The sequence below is a fragment of the Myotis yumanensis genome, unplaced genomic scaffold (assembly GCF_028538775.1).
Source record: "Myotis yumanensis isolate MYYU_CA2020_CCGP unplaced genomic scaffold, mMyoYum1.0.hap1 SCAF_13, whole genome shotgun sequence".
Lineage (NCBI taxonomy): Eukaryota > Metazoa > Chordata > Mammalia > Chiroptera > Vespertilionidae > Myotis > Myotis yumanensis.
This window is the reverse complement of record NW_027223764.1, coordinates 44436531-44462216: the sequence shown is the minus strand read 5'-3', so window position 1 is coordinate 44462216 and position 25686 is coordinate 44436531. Positions and strand designations below refer to the sequence as shown.

Below are 25686 nucleotides of genomic sequence, written 5' to 3'. Positions count from 1 at the left end.
TTTACCTTATGCAGCCCGAGAACCTGCTGCTGGCGAGTAAATGCAAGGGTGCCGCAGTCAAGCTGGCCGACTTTGGCCTGGCCATCGAAGTCCAGGGAGAGCAGCAGGCTTGGTTTGGTAAGAGTGACCCCGTCTTCCTGGAATGCAGCCCCCGCCCTTCCTCCTCTTCCTGATCTGCCTTCCTCCTTCAGAACTAGCAGCCAGACCCTTAATGGTCCTGGCCTCCTCGGGGACTGGAGGAGAGGGAGGGTGGAGAGCTCCCCGCTGGCCCGACATGACTCAGTGCGTGAGCCTGGCTGTTGTCAGCACTGTGTTCTTGCTGCCTCTGGGGAGGACGTGAGTTCCTGGTAGGCACATGGACTTGCCCTCTGATTGAGATTCCGGGCACTACAAGAAGCCCAGCCTGTCACCCCTGGCTGCCCGTGTCCTGGGAGCTTGGGTAGCAAAAGCATCAGCAGTGAGAAGGGACTCGGGGAAGATGGCTGATGTGGATCCAGCGAGAGAGAAGGTGGGTTCAGCGTGCCTCCTCCCTCTCTCCTGCTACAGGTTTTGCTGGCACCCCAGGTTACTTGTCCCCCGAGGTCTTGAGGAAAGATCCCTATGGAAAACCTGTGGATATCTGGGCCTGCGGTAAGCCCATTCCACACACGCAGCCTCTCGGTGTTAAGGGCCCCTGACTCGGAGCGATGGCGAGAAAGAGGCATTGCTCTTCTCCGCGGGGCCCACGCGTGTCTGGTACATGTGAAATCACGGCGTGTGCTCTAGTGCCCCCGGGATGTCCGTTCCCACCACGCCCTGGTCCCAAGTACTTTCTGTTCTATTACATCTCCTTGAAGAGGGATTTGCCCACGCCTTAGAGCAGTGGTTCTCAACCTTCCTGATGCCGAGATCCTCTAACCCTTTGCAGTCCAACGTTATTTTTGGAATTCAAACAGTCTGGTCCAAATTAATTGACGGGTTTGAATGTTGAACTTTTTAATGTTCTTATTGCTCGACGTTGGACCTGCTCCTAGCGCCTGGTCTGTCGAGTCAGCCTCGAGGTTGGACCGCAAAGGGGTTAATACAGTTCCTCATGTTGTGGTGACCCCCAATTTCATTGTTACACATTGAACATAATTAAAGCATAGTGATTAATCACAAAAACAATATGTAATTATATGTGTGTTTTCCGATGGTCTTAGGCGACCCCTGTGAAAGGGTCGTTCAACCCCCAAAGGGGTCTCGACCCACAGGTTGAGAACCGCTGCCTTAGAGGATGTGCTGTGCCTCAAGAAATCCCTGGCGTGGCTTGGTGTCCCGGGGAGTGAAGCATAGCAGGAAGGCCTGGAGGCCCGGCATCGTTGGCCAGGATCCAATTCTACCTCTGCTATGGCCCTTGACTTTCTGGGTGGCTCTGAGTCCTGTGTGGGTTTTCCTCAGCAAAGTAAGTGACTCACCCCAGTGACCTGTGTTCTGTCTTGTAGGAGTCATCCTGTATATACTCCTGGTGGGATACCCTCCCTTCTGGGATGAGGATCAACACAAGCTGTATCAGCAGATCAAGGCCGGAGCCTATGATGTAAGGACCCATTTGTTCCTACCCCGTGGTCTCTTCCAAGGAGGGGGCAGGGTGCCCGGGGGGGGGGGGGGTGGCTTGGAGGACTCAGGGACTGGCATACAGGTCTCCATTCTTGCCACCCACTGTCCCAGGGAGTGACTTTTTTGCAGCCATTCTTGGTGTCTGTAAAACCAAGGAGCCCGCTGAAACCCTTGGGCATGGAGGGGTGGTGTCGTCTAACAGAGGGACAAGGAGTCTGGCACTTCCTCCGCTGCGGTGGGGCCTGGGGCATGTTGCTGAATCACTGCTTCCTCCCAGTAGATAGGCAGGGTTGAACCAGAAGATGTTGGGGTCCCTTTCCTGCTCTGAGCTCGTATTCTAACCATGAGTGCTGGCTTCCTGTGCTGACACAGGTGCTGGGCTACCCCAGGGCTTCCCTAACTCCTTCCCGGGCAGCCTTAGGTAGCACACACTACCCCTCTGATGAAGATAGAGCCTACCTTTCAGGGTGTGAGGCTCACCAATTTCATATCCCTCCTGCCCCTTCTTCTGCTCCTTAGTTCCCATCACCAGAGTGGGACACGGTGACCCCTGAAGCCAAGAACTTGATCAACCAGATGCTGACCATAAACCCCGCAAAACGTATCACAGCCGACCAGGCTCTCAAGCACCCATGGGTCTGCGTAAGTGTCTTCACCCAGGATGGAGGGGATCAGTGTGCCCTTGCACCCTCCTCGCCCTTTTTATTAACGAGTAGAGAATAATTATTCTGGGCCCTGAGCAAGGACTCGGCAGAGCGGGAGGGGCCCGGAGTCCGTAAACATCGCGTGGAGGGATTCAGGGAGGCATATGGGGCTAATTGACCTCTATCTGTCTCTCTCCCATTCACTTGTCAGGGGTGAGTTGGTTCTGATCTTGAACGAGGGCTTAGGGTTAGGCTGATCTCTGCAGACTCTAGGTCAGTGGTTCTCAACCTTGGCTGCACATTAGAATCACCTGGGAATCTTCTGCCTAAGGAGTTTATAGATTTTATTCTGAAAACATGGGGAACCATTTCTGGGCTTTATCCTCCGGAAATTCTGTTTCTTTGTTACGGGGTGGGGCCACAACATTAGTAACAAAGAAACAGAATTTCCGGAGGATGAGGCCCAGAAATCAGGATTTTAAAAAGATTCCCAGGTGATTCTAATGTGCAGCCAAGGTTGAGAACCACTGCTCTAGGTAGTTGATGAGAAAAGCAGCTGGCACAGCCCAAAGTGAATTGCCAAACTTACGGTGCATATTCCGACTTTAGCTCTCATACAAACTCTAATGGAAATGTAACCAAGACTCAGCAGTAACAAAGGGGGGCTCTGAACAATTAAAAAGAGCACCCTGAATTCAGTCATAAAGCTCACCCTAGGAGAGCCCTGGGGGCTCTCATTGTGGGTGAACATACTCTCGTTTCCACACACAGTCCTAGCAAGCTGAAATCATCAGTTCAAGCAAAGCAGAGGGTCTGCTACAACTAGGCCCTCTGACAGCCATAATGCATTTATTTATCATTCCTGTGTTTACTGATTGCCGCTTGGGTGCTGGTCACCATGTGGGTGCTGGAGATACAAAGATGAATGAGGCATGGTCCCTCCCCCAAAGATCAAAAAGATTATCCAGGGAGACGGGCGCCCAAATACACAACCACTCTGTGATGTGACAAGTACATAACAGAATCTACTGAGTGCTGAGGTGCACCTGCAGTCTCTGAGGGAGGTAGGATTACTGAGGGCTGCATGGAGGAGGTGACCAGGAGTTCCTCGGGATGATAACCTGCAGACAGGTTAGCTTGGGCCAGGGTGAGAGGCCACAGGAAATTGTAGTGGGTTTAAGGAATGTTAGTTTGCAAGAGAATGAAGCCCATACAAGTTTCTGCCTAAGGAGTTTATAGATTTTATTCTGAAAACATGGGGAACCATTTGTAATTAAGAAAAACCACTTTGGCGGCTGTGTAGAAAACGGATGGAAAAGGAAAGAGGCTGGGGGCAGAGAGCTCAGGACGCTTGTCATTGTCTCGACAAAAGCAGGTGAGGTCTCGGCTAAGGATAATGATACAGTGGGCAGTGTGGCAAGAAGAGGACAACTTTGAGGTATTTGGGAGACCGAAAGCATCGAAAGAATTGAGTAACTAGTTGGATTTGGGGAGAAGAGAGGAGGCTCTATGGGCGCTGCCAGGTGTTGAGTTGATAACTGATGGAGGGTGTACCATTCATTGACCCAGAAGAAACTCAGGGGAAAAGGCAGTTTGTGAGAAAATTCGCTGATTTTAGTTTTGCACATAGTGAGTGAGTTCGGTGTTCGAGGACCTCCGGATGGAGACATCCTGAGGGTGGTTAGAAACACGGTTCCAGAGACTGGAAAAGTGAAAAGTTGGAAATGCAGGTTGTAGTCGTTTTTGAAAAGGTGCTGTTGAGGCTGTGGAAGTGGGTGGGGTTGCTTCTTTGCTAGTTGACTTTTCACTGTGGGCTTGTAGAAGAGAAGAGATGGCCACTGAACACGGCATGTCACGCCAGAGTTAGAGGAGCCTGCAGAGGGACCGAGAATGAGGACTGCCGTGTAGGAGGAGGAGCAGGAGCAGGAGACCCTAAGGAACAGGAGGATTTAGTAAGGGAGTGTCTGTAATCACACACTTTAGAGCAGCGGTCGCCAACCTTTCAGACCTCATCCGTGGACCACCGGTTGGCAGCCACTGCTCTAGAGAGTCCAATAAAGACAGAAAAGAACCCATTGGTTCTGACCGTTAGAGGCCATTGTTTCATTGTGTTGCTGGTGGAGGCAGGGGAGTGGGATAGACCTGTGTAGCCTTTTTTCTGTGAGGTGAAGAGCGACTGAGGCCGAAGGGAGAAAGTGGTACTACTTAGAAAAGACAGGTGGGGTAGGCCGCCGTGGCCGGCAAACCGCGGCTCGCGAGCCACATGCGGCTCTTTGGCCCCTTGAGCGTGGCTCTTCCACAAAATACCACGTGCGGATGCGCACGTACAGTGCGATGGAAACTTCGTGGCCCATGCGCAGATGTCGGTATTTTGTGGAAGAGCCACACTCAAGGGGCCAAAGAGCCACATGTGGCTCGAGAGCCGCAGTTTGCCGACCACTGGGTTAGGAGAGTTTTAAAATTTTTCTGGCAGGCTGGCCAAGACAGCAGCAGCAAAGGGAGGTCGCGAGTAGCTGAAAATGGGCTCTCGGGAATATGGGGAGGTCGGGTGTCCTGGGGGTCCCGTGGCAGGCCCCACCCTCCACGGTCCTGTCTGTCTCGGTAGCTGCGAGGACACGGCTGGTCTGTGCTGTGTGGTAACCGGTGCTTGTGCCGCTGACCCTGAGCCATCTGAGAGATGCGTATCACGTCCCGCGGCCTCTGTGTAAGGGGGAAGGAAGTTAGCACTGAGACGGTGAAGAAAATTTCCTTCCAGAGTGATAAAAAGCTTCTGAGATCACAGCTTCATTTAGGTCCTCGTTGGGGGGACGTTAGAGGAGTTCCTTGGGAGGAACCAGCGTTCTCTGTCGAGAGCAGGACCCCGGGCTGTTCTCACTGCTCGAGTCGGGGACTCGGTCGCTGCTCAGTAACAGTTGCTGCAGGAGGCAGGCACGGGGGTCACAACCCACAGGAACTCCCAGTCCTTCGCCTCTGCTTCGCAGAGAGGATGCTCCTCGGGCCCCCTCCTCATGGAGCGTGGTGTCTCATGGTCAGATTCTTGTCCTTCCCTAACCTTGAGTTCTGGGTAGTGCTTTTGTTCTAAAAGCCTTTTTCATGCCCGTGACCTCATTGTATCTTCTGAGCGCCTGTAGGGTGGCTTGAGTGCCTGGCCATCCGTGCAGGGACTAGGGTGAGGGGCAGAGAATCTGGCTGGGGACTCACGGGCCTGTCTGTCTGGCTTCCAGCAACGGTCCACGGTGGCCTCCATGATGCATCGTCAGGAGACGGTGGAATGCTTGCGCAAGTTCAATGCCCGGAGAAAACTGAAGGTGAGTCTTGCCTTCCGGGCCCCCGGCGCCCTGAAACCGTACCTTTGACAGTGTACCCCCTGCCCCGTCACAGAAGGAAGCTCTCCTCCCAGCTGGGGCTGAGCTCTGAAAGCTGCACCTGGCGGGGGTCCTGAGAGACCCGATGTCTTCAGGCTCCAGCCAGCAGCTGCCCTCTGCCTGGGACCAGGCACCCCCTTTCCGGGGTCCGGTTGGGTTCACAGGACCCTCTTCTTTCCCCAGGGTGCCATCCTCACGACCATGCTTGTCTCCAGGAACTTCTCAGGTATGTTCTCCCAGCCGGGCACTCTAATTCCACTGAGGTGAGTGGGTCAGAACAGGGCGTCGCCATGTGCTGCCGTCCTAGTGCTGGGGTCTCAGCCACACCTGGACCAAGATGACGAGGACCCTGCTGCTGCTGCTGCTGGGCCCTGGGACCTGGTATCCGGGGGCTTTCCTCGGATTCGGGTTTATGAGCTCTGTTCCCTGGAACCTCCCAGGGAGCAGCCTGCCCGGCCTCCCATTTACCTGGCCCCTGGGAATTCTGATTTCATTCTCTGAAGAACTGGCAGCACTCTGAAGATTTCCGCCCATCTCTAGGGTGTTGGAGGTTGTGCTGGGGGAGACCGAGATGAGAGGCAGGGAAGCTGCTCAGTCGCCACCAGTAATTCGCAGATTTGGGGATGCTCTCTACTCCCTTGTGTCCAAGTGGAGGTGACTGGTGGAAATTACTCCAGATTCGGGAGCCTTTTCAGCAACGGGGCTTAGAATGTTCTCTGCGATATTAGCTCTGAAAGTGAAGAAGCAGAGACCAGCAGGGTGGAGGGGAAGGCACTTGCTTAAATTTGCATGAGGAATGAGGAAAGTTGGGACCAGTGCTTTGTAAATCACACTTGACATTTCTTTTTAAGATGCAAGACACTCCGCCTCCTCCCCACCCCGCCCCCAGCCCCACCCCCACCCCATCATTGTTCGCCCTCAGCTGGGAAGCACAGTGGCTTTTCTGTGAGAAAAAGATTCATGTCAGGACTCCCTGAAGACAGAAGTTCCCTTCTCTGCTTGCCCTTTTCCCTGCTCTCCCTCCCCCTGACCCCCGGACCCACCGCTTTGGTTCAAGACTCCCTGCTCTCATTCTTACAGCAGGATCCGCACCCTTGCTTTCTTTCTGCACTGCCATGGAGAGGGTTGGCGGGGAGGCTCGCACAGCAGGCACTCTGGGCAGAGGTTGCTCCCTCGAGCCTGAGTCCTGGTGGGCTCGTCCGTGTTGGTTCCGGGCAACCTGAACCCCTGGCTCTGAGGAAGCCACAGGGCGCGGACATGGGGCCTCCAGAGCCGTAGCCGAGTGAGAGGCACAGGGCCCTGGAGGGTCAGGACTGGAGAGTGAGCCGCGAGTGTCCCCTCAGGCCGTCCCCTTGACCCTGGCTGGGGGCTCGTCCCTGTGCTGTGGACGCCCACGAGGGGACATCCGTGGCCTGGATTCACCCCTTGCAGGTGGGAGCAGGAGGGCAAGTCCACCGCGTGCCCCCAGTGCTGCTGCTCATCCCTCACAGCGTCTGCTTTCTTGGTTTAAGAGCCTTTTGTAGGACGCTCAAGGGCGTTCCTGCGTAGCCCCTAGCATGGTGATCCGTTCTCTGTCTGAGTGGAAGGAATGTGAAGACCGGCTGCTGGGAAATCAGTAGCATGTGCCCTGTCCCGTGGCCTCGGGCCTCTGCCTCTTTCCAGGAAACCAGTGGCCTGGTCTCAGGAGGTCGGTCTCTGTTAGAACAAAGCCCCTCCGCTAAGCCCTAAAGCGCCGCCGGCCCTCGCTGCCCGGCCTCGTCCGGCCTTTGCGTTCCCCTCGCCCTGGGCCAGAGGAGACTGACAGCTAAGACACTGCGAGGCTCAGGATGACCTTCCTGCCCCGACTCTGGGCAGGTGAGGACAGGCCCCGTCTCAGGAGCCTGCAGAAAGGTGTGTGCAGGTGGAATCCAAAAGGAAGGTCACCAGTGTGGTTCTTTAGGAACGAGTGAGGCTGTGTTCTGAGTTGATCCCAGACAGGGCGTAGCTTAGCCCGGAACCCTAGCACAGTGGTCGGCAAACTATGGCTCAAGAGCCACATGCGGCTCTTTGGCCCCTTGAGCGTGGCTCTTCCACAAAATGCTGACTTCTGCACATGGGCCACGAAGTTTCCATCGCACTGTACATGCACGCCCGCACGTGGTATTTTGTGGAAGAGCCACATTCAAGGGGCCACAGAGCCGCATGTGGCTCGCGAGCCGCAGTTTGCCGACCACGGCCCTAGCGGGTTGGCTGGTGGCAAAATCAGGGCTTCTGCCGTGGATTGCTTCGGCAGCGTGGGCTTTCTGTCTGGGCCTCGCTTCTTGACATCTTCACCCTCGGAACCCTGAGGAACACAGGCTGCGAAAAGCTGCCACTCTGGTCTCCAAGGGGCCAGGGATGTGGGACGTCAGTGACCTTCCCGGGCCCTGAGTGCTCGTCTCTCTACCGGCCAGAATGCGGCCAGAGGAGCGGGCTGCCCTGTGCGCAGGGCTCTCTGAAAATGCCCGCAGTCAGGCCCCCTGGGGAGAAAGGTTGGTAAGTGGGGCTCAGTGTCCTCACAGCCTCTCACCAGCCAGGCTCCTCCCTGTAGCCAGACCCTCATCCGAGGTGGTCACAGGACACGTGCTGGGGCCGTTCCCCCGGAGGGGAGCCGTGGCATTCCCTGCGCCCCGGCTGAGCCCAGTCCTCTCAGGTCCCCAGACTGCTGCCGGGCTGGCTGCACCTGCTCCTCGGCCTCCCCCCCGGCGCCTTCGCTCCCCCAGCTCGGCTGGCTTGGCCACGCCGCCCGGACCCTGCTGTGCGCGGGCGGCCAGCGGGCTCCTCGCTGGGCATGCTCCTGCGGACTGGCCCCCGTGGCTTTGCGGCAGCTCTGTGCACTGAGAGACTGTATCCCCTCAGTTGGCAGGCAGAGCTCCGCCCCCGCCTCGCCTGCCGCGAGCGCCGCCGGCCTGGCCGGGCAAGGTACGTGGCATGAGTCCTCCCCGACCGACCGCCTGCCTCGGCTCCCTGCCACCCCACCAGGAGGGCCAGCATGCCAGGCCCACTCACCAGGGAGGCGAGTCCCATGCTTGCGGGCTGAGATGGGCATGCCGATGGACCACCTAACTTGGCATCTGCGAGCGCATTGGTGTTACGGAGCCCCCTAACCAGCCATGCATGCTGGGCGCTTGCCAACTCTCAGGAGGCAATAGCCTGGGGACATGGAGCGGGGCAGCAGGAGGCTTTAGCCTGGCCTCCCTGTGAGGGCCGGAGGACGGGGCTTCAACGGCCCTGGTGGAGACCCCACAGAGGAAGCCACGCCCCTCGGAATGGTGAAGCCTGGCATTTCAGGCCTTCAGTCTGCAAGGCTAGAGAGTGCTGCTGTGGAGACAGCGTCCTGGGTTTGGATCCTAGCCCTGCCACACCCTGAGCAAGCTGCATCCGCTCTCCCAGCCGCAGCTTTCTCATCTCTCCGGTGGGGCTAACAAACACCGTGGTGGTGATCATGATCATATATGTTGAAGGCTCTCAACCCTGCCTGTACATGACAGCTTGTAAAAAAAATACCCATGCTGGGACTCCACCCCAGACAAAAAAATCAGAATCCCTAGGGCATGGGGTAGTCTTATGTAAGCATTTTTTTTAAAGCTCCCCAACTGATTCTAATGGGCAGCCGGAGTTAAGAATTCTGATGTATGTAAAGCATTTAATATAGTAGGTGGTCAGGCCTCGTAGTCAGTACGTTAAAAACGTAACTTTCGAATCACCCCATCATGACTAGAGGGAGCTTGGGCCAAAGGCCATTTTGGGGGGTCAGAATTCTTGTGATGGAAAGACCCCCATTCTCAGTGCAGAGAGGTGGGACTCAGCGTGGGCTGAAGGACCACCTGCAGGCCAGGGTGGCAGCAGCTAACACTGGCCGAGTATCTGCCATGTGCCAAGCACTCTGCTTAGTGCTTCTCCTGCATGATCCCTTGGGATCCCATCACTGTCCTGTGACCCAGGCCCTGTTTCACCCCATTTTGTGGGTTGAAAAAAGCTGAGGCTCAGATGGGTTCAGCCCCTCCCTCCAGGTCACACAGCGAGCAGGTGGTAGAACTAAGATGCAAACCCAGCGAAGTCCAGGGGATCAGACAGTTGAGCTGATTCCATCTCCTCGTGCCTCCCAGACTCTCCCATCTCCTGTCTGCTCCCAGCCATCCTGCACAGAGCTCATCAGCTTCAGCACCGCCCTGTGCTGGCTGGGCTCTGTTTAATGCCTTGTGATTCTGCCCGGTCCTTCTTCTGCTCAGTGGGTTCAGAGAGCGGACTCGGGAAAGGGTGGCAGACAGGACCCAGTAAACCTGGTAAGGACCTGCTCCGTCAAGGCTTCACCCTCTGGCAAAACCCTCCTGTAGGTGGTCCTGGTCTCTGTGTCTGTGTCTGTCTGTCCTCACGTCTGGTCTCCTTCGTGAACTGTGACACTCCTGTTTCTCGAGAACACTCAGATGTCTTGCATCCTTCCGGCTTGGCCACCCTGAGAATCTCCATGGCATCTAGGGGCGGAGCCCTCACCTTTCACCCTGGCGCTGTGCTCTGGGCCCGGGTGGAAGCTGTCGGAGGCAGAGTTCCCAGTGCCCCGGGCGGCTCCAGTACTGAATGTGGTTTCTCCTCCTCAGCACAGTGTGTCCCTGTTTCTGCCCAGCTGTCTTCCATGGCAGAGGAGGCCCTGGGGTCCCACCCCGAGGCTCTGATGCTGCTTGAGATGTCCTTCGTGCTTTGGGGCTGCCAGGCAGTGCTCTGCTCCCAGGGGTTTCCGGAGACTCCGGCCCCCTTTGCAGACACAGCAGTCTCTGTGGATCCAGCCGCCAGACGTCAGGTTGAAGACAGGGTGCCACGCGAGAGACTTGATTTTCCTCTTTGTTTTCACAGCTGCCAAAAGCCTATTGAACAAGAAGTCGGACGGCGGCGTCAAGGTAGGTGTCTCCACCCTTTTAGCCGGAGACCGGCCTCTCTCTCCTGCAGCCATTGGTGGGGGTTCTTGGCACCTTATTCCCCCCTTTCCCTGGGACCCTTCCCGTCCTTGCTTTTCTGCTTTAAACCAGAAACCTGTGTGCTCGGAACAGCAGGTTCCACTGGCCTGAGAGGGCAGAAGGCAGATGTGTCTCTCCTGAGCCTAGCTGATCCAAAAGACCCCGGGGAACTGATCCAAACGGTGGTTTTACTAAAGCTGAATCCTGAACTTGACTTCCAGACAGGTGCCTCATTTGCAGGGCTTTTGACTCTCTGGGTTTTTTTAGTCATTTTGGTTAATTTTTTTTTTTCTTGTTCTTTCTGAAGCACAAACCGTTTTTATCAAATGAAAGCAAAGTTTGCCTGAAGCCATAATCCTTTTGGTCTTTCCTTACCTCAAAGCACTTCTGAGACCCAGCTCAGCTCCCTCTAAGTGAAAGTGTCTTAAACTCTATCAGGGCGTAGGCCCCTCGGAAGCAGGCGAGGGACATGGTATGCGCAGCTTTCCCGTTAGGTAAGGGAGCTTTCCTGTGCGGCCAGGGAAAGAGGAGGGACTAGGGGCCTGCAGGGACCAGCGGGAACCCCTAGAGTGAGTGGCTGCTTGGCCAAAGTGGAGGAGAGGTGGCTGGGGGTCCTCACGGGGCCCAAGGTGTCCTGGAGATGCCTTGAGGACAGAAAGGGCCCGAGGACAGGGCATGGGATGGGAGTTCATGCTGTCTTGAAGCCTATCAGTTTGCACCACGGAGAATTTCAAACTGAAATTATCCAAACCTTTAAATGCCAGCAAACGTTTAAGCTCCGCCTTTCCCCAGGATCCTCTGTCCCCAGCTGAGATATACACGTGTGCCCCATTTCCTCCCCGCCCACCTTCCTCCTCCTCTCATTCTCTGCGTGCTTGCTGCTGTGTACTCCTGCCCCAGGGAGCGGAGCTCGGGCTCTGCGCACGCCTGCTGACATGGCGCCGGGGTTGACCGCTGCCCCCTTCCCGTTATGGGGACGTGAGCTGGATGGGTGGAACCAAGATAGGAAAGGTGGCAGGTGTAGTTGGAGAGAGATGCTGCATATCTCTATTTGGGGGGAATAGCTAGAATCCATCAACCTTCACGGAGTGTGTATTAAGTACCTCTCTGGCCCAGGGCTGCACTCAGTTCTAGGAGCACCCAAGCGTGTAGGAGCTGATGCTTTAGAAAGAGGTGATGCTGTCATCCCGCTTTAGGAAGCGGCGAGGTAGTTAAAGAGGAAAACGGACACACCTGGAACCAGCTCAGCACCGAATGGCCGGTGGTACTGGATCCTACCCGAGATGGTTCTGTTTACGAAGCTTCTAGGAAAAGCTTCTTGGAACCAAGTCAGTAATTGCCTCTAGGGAGTGGGATTAGAGGTGAGGACAGGGTAGGGAACACACCTTTTGTTCTTTAGTATTCCCTTTAAAATGAGAATGTATCCTATAACATAAGAACAACAGGAAATGTTTCTATGGTCCTGCCCACCTGGAACCCGGGGTGTGTGGCTCAGGGACGTCAGAGATACAGCTGGGCTGGGCTGGTTGAGCAGAGGAATTGCAGGGCTGTATGTCAGACCACAGGAAACGCTGAAGGCCACTGAGAAGGAAGCTACAGTGAGCGGGATTTTTTTTTTTTAAAGACGTGGCTAAGGGTGTAAGGACAAATAGAAGAGTGTAAAAGCCAGGCACAGAGGTATCGATTAGGATTGGTTACAGTCTGGGTGCAGGGTGAAGACAAGGTGATTAGAAGTAGAAAGGGGTAATATTCAAAATACCCAACCGTCAGAACGGGGGTTGCCTGTGGGCAGTGGGTCTAGCTGTGCCCATGGATGCTGGGGTCTGATGAGATGTTAGTTCTGCTTAGAGATGTGTCAAAGGAAGGGGTGCGGGGAGGGCTAAAAAAGGACCCGTCAAAGATAACATAAAAGTTCTGGAATGTTGAAAGAATTGGTGGTGCCTCTGTTAGAAATGGAGTAGTGGGACGGGAGGCCCAGGGGAGGGAAGAGAAGGTTGTTTTGACCACCTTGAGATTGCGAGGCGGCGGGGACCTGCGTGGAGAGGTCTTTAAGGTGCTGGAAAGACTGGGGGGAGGCCCAGGAGGAGGGCCGCGCTGGACCTGCAAATGGGGACTCGCATGAGCGCATCACCAGTCCGCCCGCTCAGCCAGGTCTGTGCCTCGGGAGTTGGGGAGCAGCGACATAGCCCCCACCTTGAAGTGCTCGTGGTGGGGGAGACAGGGAAGCCACCAGTCCTGGTGCGGTCTGGCGAGGTCCGTGAGGGGGTGTGCATAGGGCTGCAGGAGCGGGGACAGGAGAGACCAGCATCGGCGCCAGAACAGGAAAACTTTCTGGAGGAGACAGCCCATGAACTGAGTTTGAAGGATTCGCTGGATTTTGCCCGGTTAAGGAGAGGAGACGGAAGAAGAATATTCCAGACAGAGGGAACAGCATGTGTGGAGGTGCATGAGTTTGGGCAGCATGATGATTCTGGGAACTTGAGGACCTTGTGTCTGGCTGAAGCAAACAGCGAGTGCGCCAAATAGGAGCTGCAATAAAGCAGTGACCGCTGAGATGGCGGTGAGAGGGTGAATCAAAGAGCCATTAAGGGACACATTTCAAGCAGAACTTCCTAGACCAGTGATGGCGAACCTTTTGAGCTTGGCGTGTCAGCATTTTGAAAAACCCTAACTTAACTCTGGTGCCGTGTCACATATAGAAATTTTTTGATATTTATTTTATATATTTAAATGCCATTTAACAAAGAAAAATCAACCAAAAAAATGAGTTCGCGTGTCACCTCTGACACACGTGTCATAGGTTCGCCATCACTGTCGTAGATGCTGGCCCAACGGATGACCGTCAGGTGTGGCCATGTAAGATTAGCCTAAGGAGCTAATTAAAAGTACAGATTCCAGGGTAACCTAGAATCCAGATTCAGAAAGCCCTGGGTGGGAGGTAGAGTCTGAATTTTAATCATACTTCCCCTCCCCCCATATGAATCCATGAAGGATTAAGAGTCCAGTAAAGACAAAACTTGGGGGTTGCCTGTTATTAAGGGGCTGGACAAGAAGAGGACTCAGCAAAAGAAATGCAGGAAGAACAGGAGGTGGGGAAAGAACAGGGGTATGGGACAACGTACCTTCCAGGAACACGGGAGGATGAGAACTTGGGGGACAGAATCACTAAACTGCTCTGAATGAAAACGTGGGGAACCCAGCCAGCGTCTGACCTGATGTGCTCAGTAAATGAGTCTAACTCTTGAGGAAAGACTTTGAACATAGTGGTGGGACCCCAGAGGTTGAGATGCTGCAAGTGTTTGTGAAGAGAATGGCCAACCCAAGGTCAAAGGCCAGCAACAGACCGGCTGGGGGAAACCAGCACAGCAGGTGTGATGGGAAGAGTTAATATTATTTTTATACAAAAGAGATTTCTCTAACCAATAAGAATCCTCCCTAAAACCCAGCAGATCATGGTCAGAGAAGATGAACTGACAATCTGTCTGAAAAAGAGGAAGAAGTGGCTCCCATATGGGTGTTTAGGTTTAGCCTCACTAATACCAGAGAAATGCAAGTCAGAACAGAGTACCATTTCTGACTCTTCGAGTTAGTGAAAAGTCAGGATGACCTTTTGTAAAGCAGTCTGCGTGTCAAAAACGATACAAGTGTGCCTGCCTTGCTTACCCTTTAAGTCTACTTCTGGGAATTGATCCTAAAGAGATCATTCAAAATGTGGAAAAAACTGAAAGCGGAAAGGTGTTCAGTGTGACGTGATCTGTAGCTGTGAAAAGATTGGAGATGATCTCAAAAGCCAGTAGGTAATGACTAAGGAATGATGGGAAACCCGTAATAGACCATTATATAGCTACTAGTTGTCATGACAGTTATGACCGAGAGGTGATACAGTGACAGAGATGCTTTATATTAAGTGGGGTGTAGAGCAGTACATACTCTACTATCTACATTTGTTTTAAAAAAAAACAATGTGTTTATGGATCATATTCAGTATATGGCAGGTGGATAGAAAAGGAACTGAAAGGAAACCCACTGACGTATTAATAATAACCTCACTGGGCGATGGGAATTTAGGAAACCTTTATTTTATACCTTTTTCTGTATGTCCTGCATATTTCAGCTAGATGATGCAGTACTTTGATAACCAGGACAAAAATCAAAATGTTATTTCTTTTCAAAGTAAAGCATAAACTTGTCTATAGCTTATAATGACACTTTTAAATTGTATAAGAAAAGACTGGCAAGAGTGACAGCTTTATGGATTTCCCCCCTTCTTTTCTGTTTCCCAAATCGCTTGTGAGGTGGCTGCAGTCCTTTTATAATCAGGAACAAGTAGATGACAGTGACGTGGTTGGGTGAGACCAAGATGTGGGGTTTGGTTTTCTGGAAGTGAAGGCGATAACCTGGATGGTGAGGGAGGCTGTGACGTGGCTCAGAAGATCCTCTTATACCCTGTCCTGCCCAAGCTCCTCCTGCCTCAGTTCCTGCTGCCGAAGGCCATAGAGTGGTTTCCTTCTCACTATCCAGGAGCTTCCACCACAAGATGCTCGAATAGCATCAATTTGAGCAGCGAGTCTCCTTTGTGGTCTTGAATTTGGGGACTTCGGGTTCTAGTTAGGTTTCTTTGAATGTGGATGCCTGTGACTCAAGGTCTACGGAAGAGTGAGAGCCACTTGGAGGGGCCACCAACTCTCAGATCCCCAGAGGTGCCTAGTTGAGGACCACTCATGGGTTCTGCTAGTCCCAGGCCAGAATGGCCGTCCGATATTTAAGAAGAGAGAGAGAGAAAAAAAAGGATATAGATATTTCCTTAAGTACCGTTTGAATATTTGTTTAAGTATGGAAAGGAGGCTGGAACCCTTTTCTGGTTTGAAATTTTAAATAAATGTTTAATTTTTAAATCTAAGTGGGATGTAGTTCTTGAGAAATGACCTGGTCTTGAAACAGTGCTGCCATGTGCTGGCTTTGCATGGCTGAGGGCAAAGCCCCAAAAGGATGGAGAAAGGAATGGAAAGAAAACAGCTCACCTAGAAGAAACTAACACTTGAGTAGAAAGAGATTATCTCGGGGTTTCATGAAAGGCCGTTTAGGAAAAGGACAGTCGGCTAGGAGCAAGTTGGGAAGGTATTGCCCGTTAAGTGAAGCGGGCAAACTGAAAGTGCAAGGCAAGGCCCAGGGAGAACAACCCGCTACAAACCACCTGTGATGACAGCTCCCGAAACCGCCCGCACCCGGACCGGGCCTGGATCGGCCCCGCAGTTCCACTGATCGGATGCTGGGCAAGTCGGACGCCCGTGCTCTGCTTTTGCCGGGGCAGAGCCGGTCAGCGAACCCAGTCCCACTCAGTAAACGTGTGTTGGTTGCACGATAGCTTTAAGGCGTTCCGCGAGGCCCCATGGAGATTACAAAGATAAAGGAGATACGGACCGCCTTCCTTCACAGTGTTAACGTCGGATGGAGTGAAGGGATACGTGTGAATGTAAGGCAACTCCCTCTTTTTGAGGGATGATTTTGAAAGTAAAATCTCGTATTGTCTTTGGCATATATGAAAGGCGAATGCACGAGAGTCCTCATTATATTTAGGCTTTCTTTTTCTTTAGATCTAATTCCTAATTGTGGACCATTCTTTTAAGTATTTGTAGTCCCTTCTTTTTTTAATATAATAACATTCCCAAAGATGTCTTCTAAAGTAGAGTGTCAGGATAGCTGGCATAGTCGAAGGCTCTTCCCTTCTTTTGGTTTTGGGCTCGGAGGAGGCTTACCATTCTTCGGTCATCCCGAATCCGGTTCCTCCTACACCAGCCGCCTCCACCACGTCACTGGAGTTCGAACCAACAGATCCAAGTTGCACCGGTGAGGAAGGCAGTGCCACAAGATCGGGCCCCTGGGTTTGTCTCCAAAAAACGTTGGTGATGACAGCGCCAAAGCAACCAGTGATTGGGAGGGTCTGAGGATTACGGTAAAACTGACCAATCAGAGCAGACAGGCCCAGGTTGAGTTTAGTGCCTTCTCCCTCTGCCCTGATCATCAAAGCCTTCACAGAACCACCAACAGACAGGAAGAAGCAAAAAACATGAAACGCACTGGAAATAACACTTTTGATGAGATTGTCAACATTGCCGGACAGACGCAGCACCGATCTTTAGCTAGAGAACTCTCTGGAACCGTTAAAGAGATCCCAGGACTGCCCAGACTGTGGCCGCCACCCTCGTGACATCATAGATGACGTCAGCAGTGGTGCAGTGGAATGCCGCTAGTTAAGAACCACAAAGGAAAACATTTCACTTAAAGATCATGTGACAACAGCAACACACAGAGTGCCAGCCTCCAGAGGGCAGGAGCATTTCTCTGACTTGCTCCCTGTGCCCAGAACAGCCCTCCGGGAGTGCTTGTGGGGTAGCGTTAAACGAACATGCAATAGTCAAACAGCAGACAGCCGTGGTCCAAGGGGACTTCCGTCTCCCAGCCAGCTAATTAGAAGATTCTTAATTACCTCTCACCTTTCAGACTCAGTCTTCTGAGATGTGTTTTCAGTGTTCCATGTGCTCTTTATTTTTATGCTCTTGTTTCACATCTGAACATAAAGTCCATGAGCATCTGGTGAAGGCTGATCAGTCACTGCTTCCAGCATTCCCCGTGGTTTACATCTCTGTACTTCTGATCACCAGCACTCCTCTATCTTTCCATTTCCCAACTCACTGCAAAATGAAAGAAAACGTTGAAATCTTACCAACGACGGTGGCCACGCCGATAAAAGGGATGCCAGATTTTGTTTGTCAAGTAATTTTTAAAAGCTCAACATCCTCACCCAAAAGCAGTTTAGGTGGGCGGCAAAAAGGAAAAAAAAAAAAATGTCGAGGTTCAGAAGTCAAATGTGATTAATCTGAGGATGGTCTGAGTGCTTTCACCACCTACCTGGTAGCTGCTCACCCGAATTTCAGGCAGACCTAGTAATGAGAGAAAGTAAGCCCAAAGCTGTAAATTTGCATGGAAATGTTACTCACCCTCCCAGACTTGTGACTTCATCTCCTCTAGCAGCTTCCTCTGAGCAAGGCCGAGGCCTCTCTGAACCTACTAAACCTGTGTGTGCGAGCCTGAGGCAAAGGCGTTCTTCTCTCCCAGGGCCTGGCGCCCGTGTGTGCCGGACTCCGGGTCTGCTCCTGCCGCTCTTTCCTCCCGAGGCAGAGCCTCCGCTGGTGCACTAACCTGCAGCGTCTCTGTGCTTCTCTTCTTACCTCCTCTCTCCTGTTCTTTCCCTTTTGCTGTGGTGTGTCCAGAAAAGGAAGTCAAGTTCCAGCGTGCACCTAATGGTGAGCCTTGCCTGCCCACCCATCTGCCCACTCCATGCTGCCTGTGCCCGCCTGCCGGCCACGCAAACCCATTCTGCCATGTGCGTGTGCTTCACTCATCCTCACTGCATGTCTGTGCTGTGTGGGCAGGTGTGGCCCGTCCTGCAGGGCGGGGGCCATTGCCCAAGGTCCCCCAGGAGCCTAGAAGGTGGGCATTGGCATGTGCCTGCCGCAGCCCAGGGCAGCGGGTGAAGCTGGCAGGGACGCGGGGCTAGGGGCCAGCACAGGGAGAGACCCTCACTCACTGCTGCCCAGGAGGCGAGGCCCTGCTCCCCGGGCACGGACAGCGACTTCCTACGGACTGGCAGCCGGTGGACGTCTGGTGGGCAGAAGAGCTGGTTGCAGGCTCAGGTCTCTGAGCCTCACTTTCCCCTGTGCAGCTGCCCATTAGCAGTGCCCAGCGTTTTATCCTTCCCGCCCAACCCTCGGGGAACAGCTGAAAGACAACAGGAAGCACTTGTATTTTTATCCTCACCTGAGGACATGGTTTTCATTGATTTCGGAGAGAGAGGAAGTGGAGAGAGAGAAAAACATCGATCGGTTGCCTCTCACACGCCCCACCCCTACTGAGGCTTGAACCTGCAACCTGGATGTGTGCCCTGACCGGTAATCAACCCCGCCACCTTCTGGTGTCCTGGACGATGCTCCAGCCAGCTGAGCTCGCCGGCCAGGGGGCCAGAGACGCATCTTCTTTCTCATGGGACGCGGGGCACCAAGAGCAACACAGCAGCCTGAGTCATTATGAAACCGTCCATTAAAGCCAGAGGTGGGGCAACCCGGGGGGCATCCCAGCCCTCTTCAGATAGGACAGGTTTTTCAGGAGGACACCCTGGAGTCCTCCCACTGTGCCAGGATCTATCTCAGCTGGGCTTTGCAGGCAAGACAGCCTTGTGCAGGCAGCCCCACCCCAGAAGGTCAGTGTCATCGCTGAGCTAGGAGGGCTCTGCTTTTTCCCGGGGGGGAAATGGGCAAGAGCAGAGCTCATGTGAGTTTAGACCCACGTCCTGACTCCTGGAACCCCTCTTAGCCTGCAGCATTCAGCGGAGTCTTGTAGCGCTTGGTTCCTGGTTTGAGGTTCCATGCCCAGACCTGGGTTTGGGATGCCTCAGCGAGCGAAGGGTGGATGGCTTCAGGTCTGGTCCACGGGGCTGGAGAAGAGGCCCCCAGGCGAGAAGAAACCGTCTGGGTAGCTTTTCGCGTGTATCCTCATGTGCGCCCGCTCAGAGGTGGCAGGCACGCGTTTGTCTCTGTGCCTTTTGAAGGACTTGCAGGCATCGGGCCCCTTCTCCGGGGCCGCCGGCTCCACTGGACACTCGTGAGACTGAGTCCACTGGTTAGGGGATCGTAAGTCCGCTGGGAGAGCATCGCTACGACGCCCTGCCTCCTTCCTTCCCTGCCACCCTCCCCCCCCCCCCCCCCAACTCCCTTGCTGTGCCACTCGGTGTGATATTTTGAAAGATAAGGAGATGTCCCGATGGTCTCTGCTGCAGGAGTGCTGGCCTGCCTGTCGGCCTCCTCTTTCCTGGGGGCTGGGCTCTGGGACTGCAGCCACAGCCCCCAGCAGGGTTCACCGGCCCCTCCTTGGAGCTCAGTCCTTACTGGCAGCTGACCCCGTCCACGAGCTGTCAGGCGGGTCCCTGGGTCAGTAGGTGCATATTCTAAGCAAAGCCAAATCCCACCCCTTCCTCTCGGACACCACCTCCTAGACCAGGTTTCCTCTCTCTTCTGTTCCTCTTCTTTCAGGTCAGGCTTTAAGCTGGTGCTGTAAGGGAAGGGAGTGCAGGTGGCAGGTTGAAAGGGCACCAGGAGAACGCCCACAGATAGGAGACCCAGCGCTTCTGAATTTTGTTCTGCTTTCTGATAGCCACCTTCCTTTTCCCCTTGTGAAATGAGAAGAAGCTCCTGCGTTTCTTTGGGTGACTATGGTTGTGCAGTGACATTGCATCTGGCTGAAGCAGAGAGTCCTGGAGAGATGCCCTAAACCAGTCTTTGGAAGGCTGGCCCCACCTTGAGGATGCTTCCAGAGCTAAGTCTCTGGACCCCCTCCAACTGCTCCCCTCTTTCGATCATCTCTCCAGCCATCGCTCCCATCTGTGTAGCGTTTTGGAGGCCACCTGCGCCCTAGCTCCTCCAGGCCAGGCCAGGGGGCAAGGGAGGTCTGGGAGTCGAACCTGAGCTGCTTTGGTGACTCTAGAGGAACTAAACCATCTGTTTTCTTGTCTCAGCCACAGAGCAACAACAAAAACAGTCTCGTAAGCCCAGCCCAAGAGCCTGCGCCCTTGCAGACGGCCATGGTACCTCCTGACTACGGCTTCTCCGCCCCTGCCCCCGGCTGCCTCCTGCTCCTCCCCACGTCCTCTTGTTGCCCTCCCGCCCAGGCCTCTCTGGCTCTCTTCCTTTCTGGATTCCTGTAGATCAGGCTGCTTTGTGTACTTCCCCACAGACCCCTTCCCCCTCATTGTCCCGGCTGACCATGCTCCTTCCTGCACGGCAGAACTGCTCCTGCTCCTTTCACTGTTGGGGGAAGAGTGATCGGGGCTCTCGGCTAAACCTCCCAGCCCAAGGCTGGGCCCCCAGTGGGTCTGCTTTGGGGGCCGGGAAGGTCAGTTGTTTATAAAAGGAGAGGGTAGGAGCTTTCTCGGGACCTGTACGTCAGTTCTTGGAGGCCTCCTTATAAAATCTGCCTCAGCCTTTCCTTTGCAATTCATGAACAGGAAGGAGGGCTGGGGTCCCTCCCCCTGCCCCCGATGGTGCTGATCGCTGGGTTTCTGGAGAGCCCCGTGCTGCTTGTGCCGTCGGAGTGCTCTCTGGCTCTTCTGAGGGGCTTCGTGCGCTCCCAGAGCTCCCTCTGCTAGTGCAGGCTAAGGAGGGAGCAGGGGGATGACAAGGGGAGAGGGAGGGGTAACCGTGCCTGCTGCTCCTCCTGCTTTCTGTGGACCCTCATGCTGCCTGACATGCTGATGTAGGGACGGGACCCCGGGGAAGGCAGAGGTGGGTGAAGCAGGCAGCTCTGGGCTCAGCTTGCTGTGGGGGCACCCTGGGTCTTTCTGGGACACCTTAGTCTGCTCCCCCTGCTTCCGGCCTACGCCTTGTGAACACTGTCGGCGGGGTCCAGCCTGTGCCCGTAGCCCCACAGCTCCCGCAGTGTCCTTGTCCCGCGGGGAGAGAAAACTCAGAACGAGCAGGAATCGGGGTCAGAGATCCTCTTCCTCTCAGCTCCCCTGGTACCTGCTTCCATGGCCAGGCCTCTCTTTTATACCAGCCAGTGCTGTCCCCTAAATCTGGGGCTCCCGGCTACCTAGGACCCAGCCATGTCAGGACATTTTGTCTTGTGAGAATGGCTAGTGGGGAGGCCCCAGTGGTCATTATAGAGGTCTCTGAGGTACCTGGGTAGGGGTGGGGGTCCCTCAGGGTGGAGCAGTAAGTCTGTCTCCGAGGTCAGGAGGGTAATTGTAATCTTCCCTCACAGGAGCCTCAAACCACCGTGGTGCACAACGCCACAGACGGGATCAAGGTGAGTGGGTCCTGAGCTGCCCCCTGCTTCCGTGTCAGCAGGGAACCGGTGGGCTGCGTCACGGGATCCAAGGGTCCCACAGATGGCAGCCTGCAGGCTGGACATCAGGGCAAAGGTGTTTGCAGAGGCTAGGCCAGTGGTTGGCAAACCGCGGCGCGCGAGCCACATGTGGCTCTTTGGCCCCTTGAGTGTGGCTCTTCCACAAAATACCACATGCGGGCGTGCACGTACAGTGCGATTGAAACTTCGTGGCCCATGTGCAGAAGTCAGTTTTCGGAAAGGAGCTAGACGAAACAAGTATACAAGACGAGTGTGGATGGGAGAGTTGGAAGGGGTCGACCTCAGCGAAGGTACCTCAATCAGATTGAGGATGTTTTTAGCAAAGGCCAGCTTACGAGTACCCTAATTAAGTTAATAACAATGTACCTGCCTATATAGTTTAAGTTTAAAAAATGTGGCTCTCAAAAGAAATTTCAATCGTTGTACTGTTGATATTTGGCTCTGTTGACTAATGAGTTTGCTGACCACTGGTCTAGGCTGTTGGTTACTCCATTCTTTTTCTTTTTTTAATACATTTTTATTGATGTCAGAGAGGAAGGAAGAGGGAGATAGAAACATCAATGATGAGAGAGAATCATTGACCAGCTCCTGCACGCCCCCTACTGGGGATCGAGCCCGCACCCAGGGCATATGCCCTGACCAGGAATCGAACCGTGACCTCCTGGCTCATAGGTCAATGCTCAGCCACTGAGCCACGCTGGCCGGGCAGTTACTCCGGTCTTAGTGATGGTGAGCTCAGCCTCTTCAGTCAGACAGGCCTGGGCTTGAATCCTGGCTCTGGGCTGCCGGACGGGACACTCTACTGCTCTGCCTCTCAGTTACTTTCTCTGTGAGCTGAGGGTAATAGTCATAGAACTGTCTTCCGTGACTGGCGAAGTGTAAATGCGAATAAACGTCAGCTAGGAAAACAGAGCAAGAATATCATCAGACCCTACGACATTCTCCTTGGCCTCAGCGTTATGTCCTCAATAACCTTGTCTCCTGTTCACTCCCAGTCGCAAATATTTATTGAGCCAAACCGCCCATAGTTCTGTTTTATAGACGTGACAAGACAAAATCCCTCTCCACGGGTGTGGGGAAGGCAGACAATAAACCAAAAGCCAAATAACTAAGATAAAGTCTAGTTGTGATAAGTGCTGTGGAGGAAATGGCACAAAGTCAAGAGTGAACAGGGCCTTGGATTACGTGGTCAGGAGGTGATATTTGAACTACACGATGGGAGCAAGGCAGCCAGGCAAACTCGGGGGCTTGGCATGAATCCAGAATGAAGAAGTAGAAGACATCAAGCAGAGACCCGAGCACGAAGAGCAAGGGGCCGGGGAGCAGGGAGGCAGGGAGGGTGGGGGAGTTGGAGAGGCGGGCAGGGCCTGCCGTGTAGGACTCGGGTTTGCATTTTATTCCAGCAGCTGCAAGAAGCTGTTGGTGATTCTCAGCAGGGGGGTAATACAGTCCGATGGACTCTGAAAAGCCACTCTGGCCATGTCATAGGAGGCAGGGGGCGGAGCAGGGAGACCAGGAAGTGATTGTAGCAGTTCGGGTGCCAGATATGGGTAGCTTAGATGCAGGTAGAAGTGAGATAGGATTTATTTCGGAGGTAGAACGGACAGATTTGATTTTAGATGGCATAACTGAGATATGAGAGAAAGAAAAAAGAAAAAGAATCAACCGAAAAACCTAGGAGGTGACTGTAGGTTTTCGCCCAGATGGCGGCATCGGTGGTGCCATTTACTGAGTTGGGAAGGGAGTTGGGACTCCCGAGTTTTGTGAGAGTCAGGCGGCCGGGGTAGGCACGGAACCGCCTAGGATCCCTCCCTGCGCCAGCACGGGCTCTGCTTTTGTTCTGCTTGGTTGCTCGGGTTTCCCAAGGGCCTGTGTAACTACAAGCATGTTCTCTCCGGCCTCCAGGGCTCCACGGAGAGCTGCAACACCACCACGGAAGATGAGGACCTCAAAGGTAGGTGCTGGCCTTGGTGGGGAAGGGACGCCAGCCGTGTCCCAGGTGCCTCGGCTCCAGCGGAGCGCCTGCCTTGTCTGCCCCCAGAGCGGAGATTGGTGGCTCCATCTACTCCAGAGGAGGGTGTGGCCTAACGCTGCTCTCCGTGGGCCACGACGGGGAGGCTCCTGTCTGTCGTGGCTGGGCTAGGCAAGAGGCCTGTCTCCTCTGGCCCCGAGTCTGGAATAGCTGAACTAGAGTTATTTCCGAGCCTGTCCAGGGCCAAGGCTCAGAGACCTGTGCCTGTTGCAGAGAATGCTGTGTCATCCCAGAGCAGGGACCCCTTGAGTCCCTACAGAAATAACCCACAAATATCGTGAGTTGTCAGTAGGGTGAGACCAGTTGTCTCAATACCCCCAGGACCGAGGTGGTTCCCAAGATGTGCAACTTTCTGTTTTAAAACCGGAACAGGCCTAGGCACACGGGGAGGAGTGGGGCACTCTCGTCACAAAGCCTTGGCACCAGCAGTGGCGTCGGAACCCCACTTGGCGATGTCCTGGTGATGCTGTAAGGACCACCAGCCCAAGCATGGGCCTGGCCAGAGTGCCAGGGGATGTGGGAGGGCATGGCGGCCAGACCACTGGGAGTCTCTGTCCTGCTCTTTGGCTTGGCCTAGAATCGTTCCCTTTGCCTCGCTGGGTGACCTTAGGCCAGGCTTTCAGAAAACAGGGAGGAATGTTGCAGGACAGAGCATGCCCAGGGGTAGCCAGGGGGCACCAAACCTTTGGGGACCCAAAAAATATAGAATCATAAATGTGTACGACTGGGAAGAACAGTTGCTCGGGGCTGCTGGGGTGAAGGTCAGGTCAGCTCAGTTCTGGTGATGCTGGCAGAGTATGTGGCTCCTTCGCTGCTGGGCTCTTGACCTGGTAGCCTAGCCCCTAGAACATCTCCCTGGGGAGCGGGGACCCTTGGACAGGCTGTGTGAAGGCCCCTCTGGGAGCCAAAGCTGAGGTCAGTGCACTCTCCTGGGGCTCTTGGCTGGGAGGCCCAGTGTCCACAGCAGCCCGAGGCATCGCCTTGCCCAGGCTCCGCAGGGCCACGGGCGCGGGTCCTGTTCGGCTTGCTCGCTCACCTGCCTTGTTCTGTTTGTTTTGGCTGCTCTGCCTTGCCCTGCCCTGCCCTGGCTGGCTAGCTGCCCCGCTCCGCACTGGGAATGGCAGCTCGGTGCCCGAAGGACGGAGCTCCCGGGACAGAACAGCCCCCTCTGCAGGCATGCAGCCCCAGCCTTCTCTCTGCTCCTCAGCCAGTAAGTGTGAGGGAGGCACAACCTGGCTTCCGTCCCCTGGCTCCTCCTGAAGCCCCTCAGGGATCCCCCCAGAGCTGGCCGCCCAGCTCCGCAGTCCAGTCCCGTTGAGTGAGCTTTGGGAGCTCGGCCCCTGCTGGGTGGGGGAGCTGATTGGAGGCGCTGTTAATCAGGCAGGGGCACCTGAGACCAGGGCCCAGAGACACTGCGTGGGGGGAGAGCATCGCATGGGGGGAAGGAGTGGAAAGTCACTGGGGTATGCACTGGGTCTCACCTCAGCACTGAGCCAGGAAGAAAGGCCGGGTCAGAAGTCAGAAAGGGTGGGAGCCGGGTGATGGGGAAGCTTCGATGGCTGAGAAACCACGTTGGGATATGGTGTTTCCTGGGCTCAGCATATCATAGCGAGAGCCTGGGGCTTGGCTGAGACAGACCCGAGTTTGAATCCCAGCTACAGTACTTTCAGAAATGTGTGAAGTAGATTAAACCTCCCAGAGTTCGTTTCCTCATCTGTGGAATGGGAATAAAATGACCCCTACCTCATAGCATTCTGATGAAAAATAAATGAGGTAGTAGAACATGTTGATACGATGCCTTGCTAGGTTAATGGCAGCTGGTATGGGTATTTTTAGTTGTGTCTGTGTAGATCATGCCTTTGTCTGCTTCTTTTCCTCCTACTGTCTGTCCTGTTAGAGTTTCTAAACACAGCCCTCTTCACCCACAGGGCCCCAGTCAGGTCCGACAGATGGGTTTGGTGGGGTGGGAGAGGGAGTGTGTGTGTGTGTGTGTGTGTGCGCGCGTGCGCGTGGCGCGCGCGTGCCTCTAGAACGTGGATAGAGCTCGCTGGTTCCGCTAACCTGCTGCTTACCTGAAGGTGCTGATGGCTGTGGGGCCCCACCTGGCTGTCCCCTTGGCTGCCCTGCCCTCTCCCAGCTGTGCCACTGGGCTGTGCTGTTCTAATTGCTCACATGTGTCT

The 25686-nt window shown here is 54.4% G+C and overlaps 1 protein-coding gene across 17 annotated transcripts in view; it reads left to right on the top strand.

Annotated features, from left to right (window-relative positions):
• CAMK2G (calcium/calmodulin dependent protein kinase II gamma) overlaps positions 1-25686 on the top strand; it is a 59580-nt gene that overhangs the window by 28020 nt on the left and 5874 nt on the right. For 2 of the 17 annotated variants that reach the window (XM_070433031.1, XM_070433026.1), the window contains exons 7-16: positions 15-117; positions 547-630; positions 1464-1558; positions 2098-2220; positions 5447-5530; positions 5771-5813; positions 10457-10500; positions 20126-20194; positions 21370-21414; positions 23380-23428. In XM_070433031.1, coding sequence (XP_070289132.1) covers positions 15-117; positions 547-630; positions 1464-1558; positions 2098-2220; positions 5447-5530; positions 5771-5813; positions 10457-10500; positions 20126-20194; positions 21370-21414; positions 23380-23428 — 739 coding nt within the window. Of the gene's footprint in view, positions 1-14; positions 118-546; positions 631-1463; positions 1559-2097; positions 2221-5446; positions 5531-5770; positions 5814-8464; positions 8528-10456; positions 10501-17828; positions 17862-20125; positions 20195-21369; positions 21415-23379; positions 23429-24602; positions 24717-25686 lie in introns of all 17 variants that reach the window. The other 15 variants (XM_070433013.1, XM_070433016.1, XM_070433015.1 and 12 more) reach the window with 15 other exon arrangements.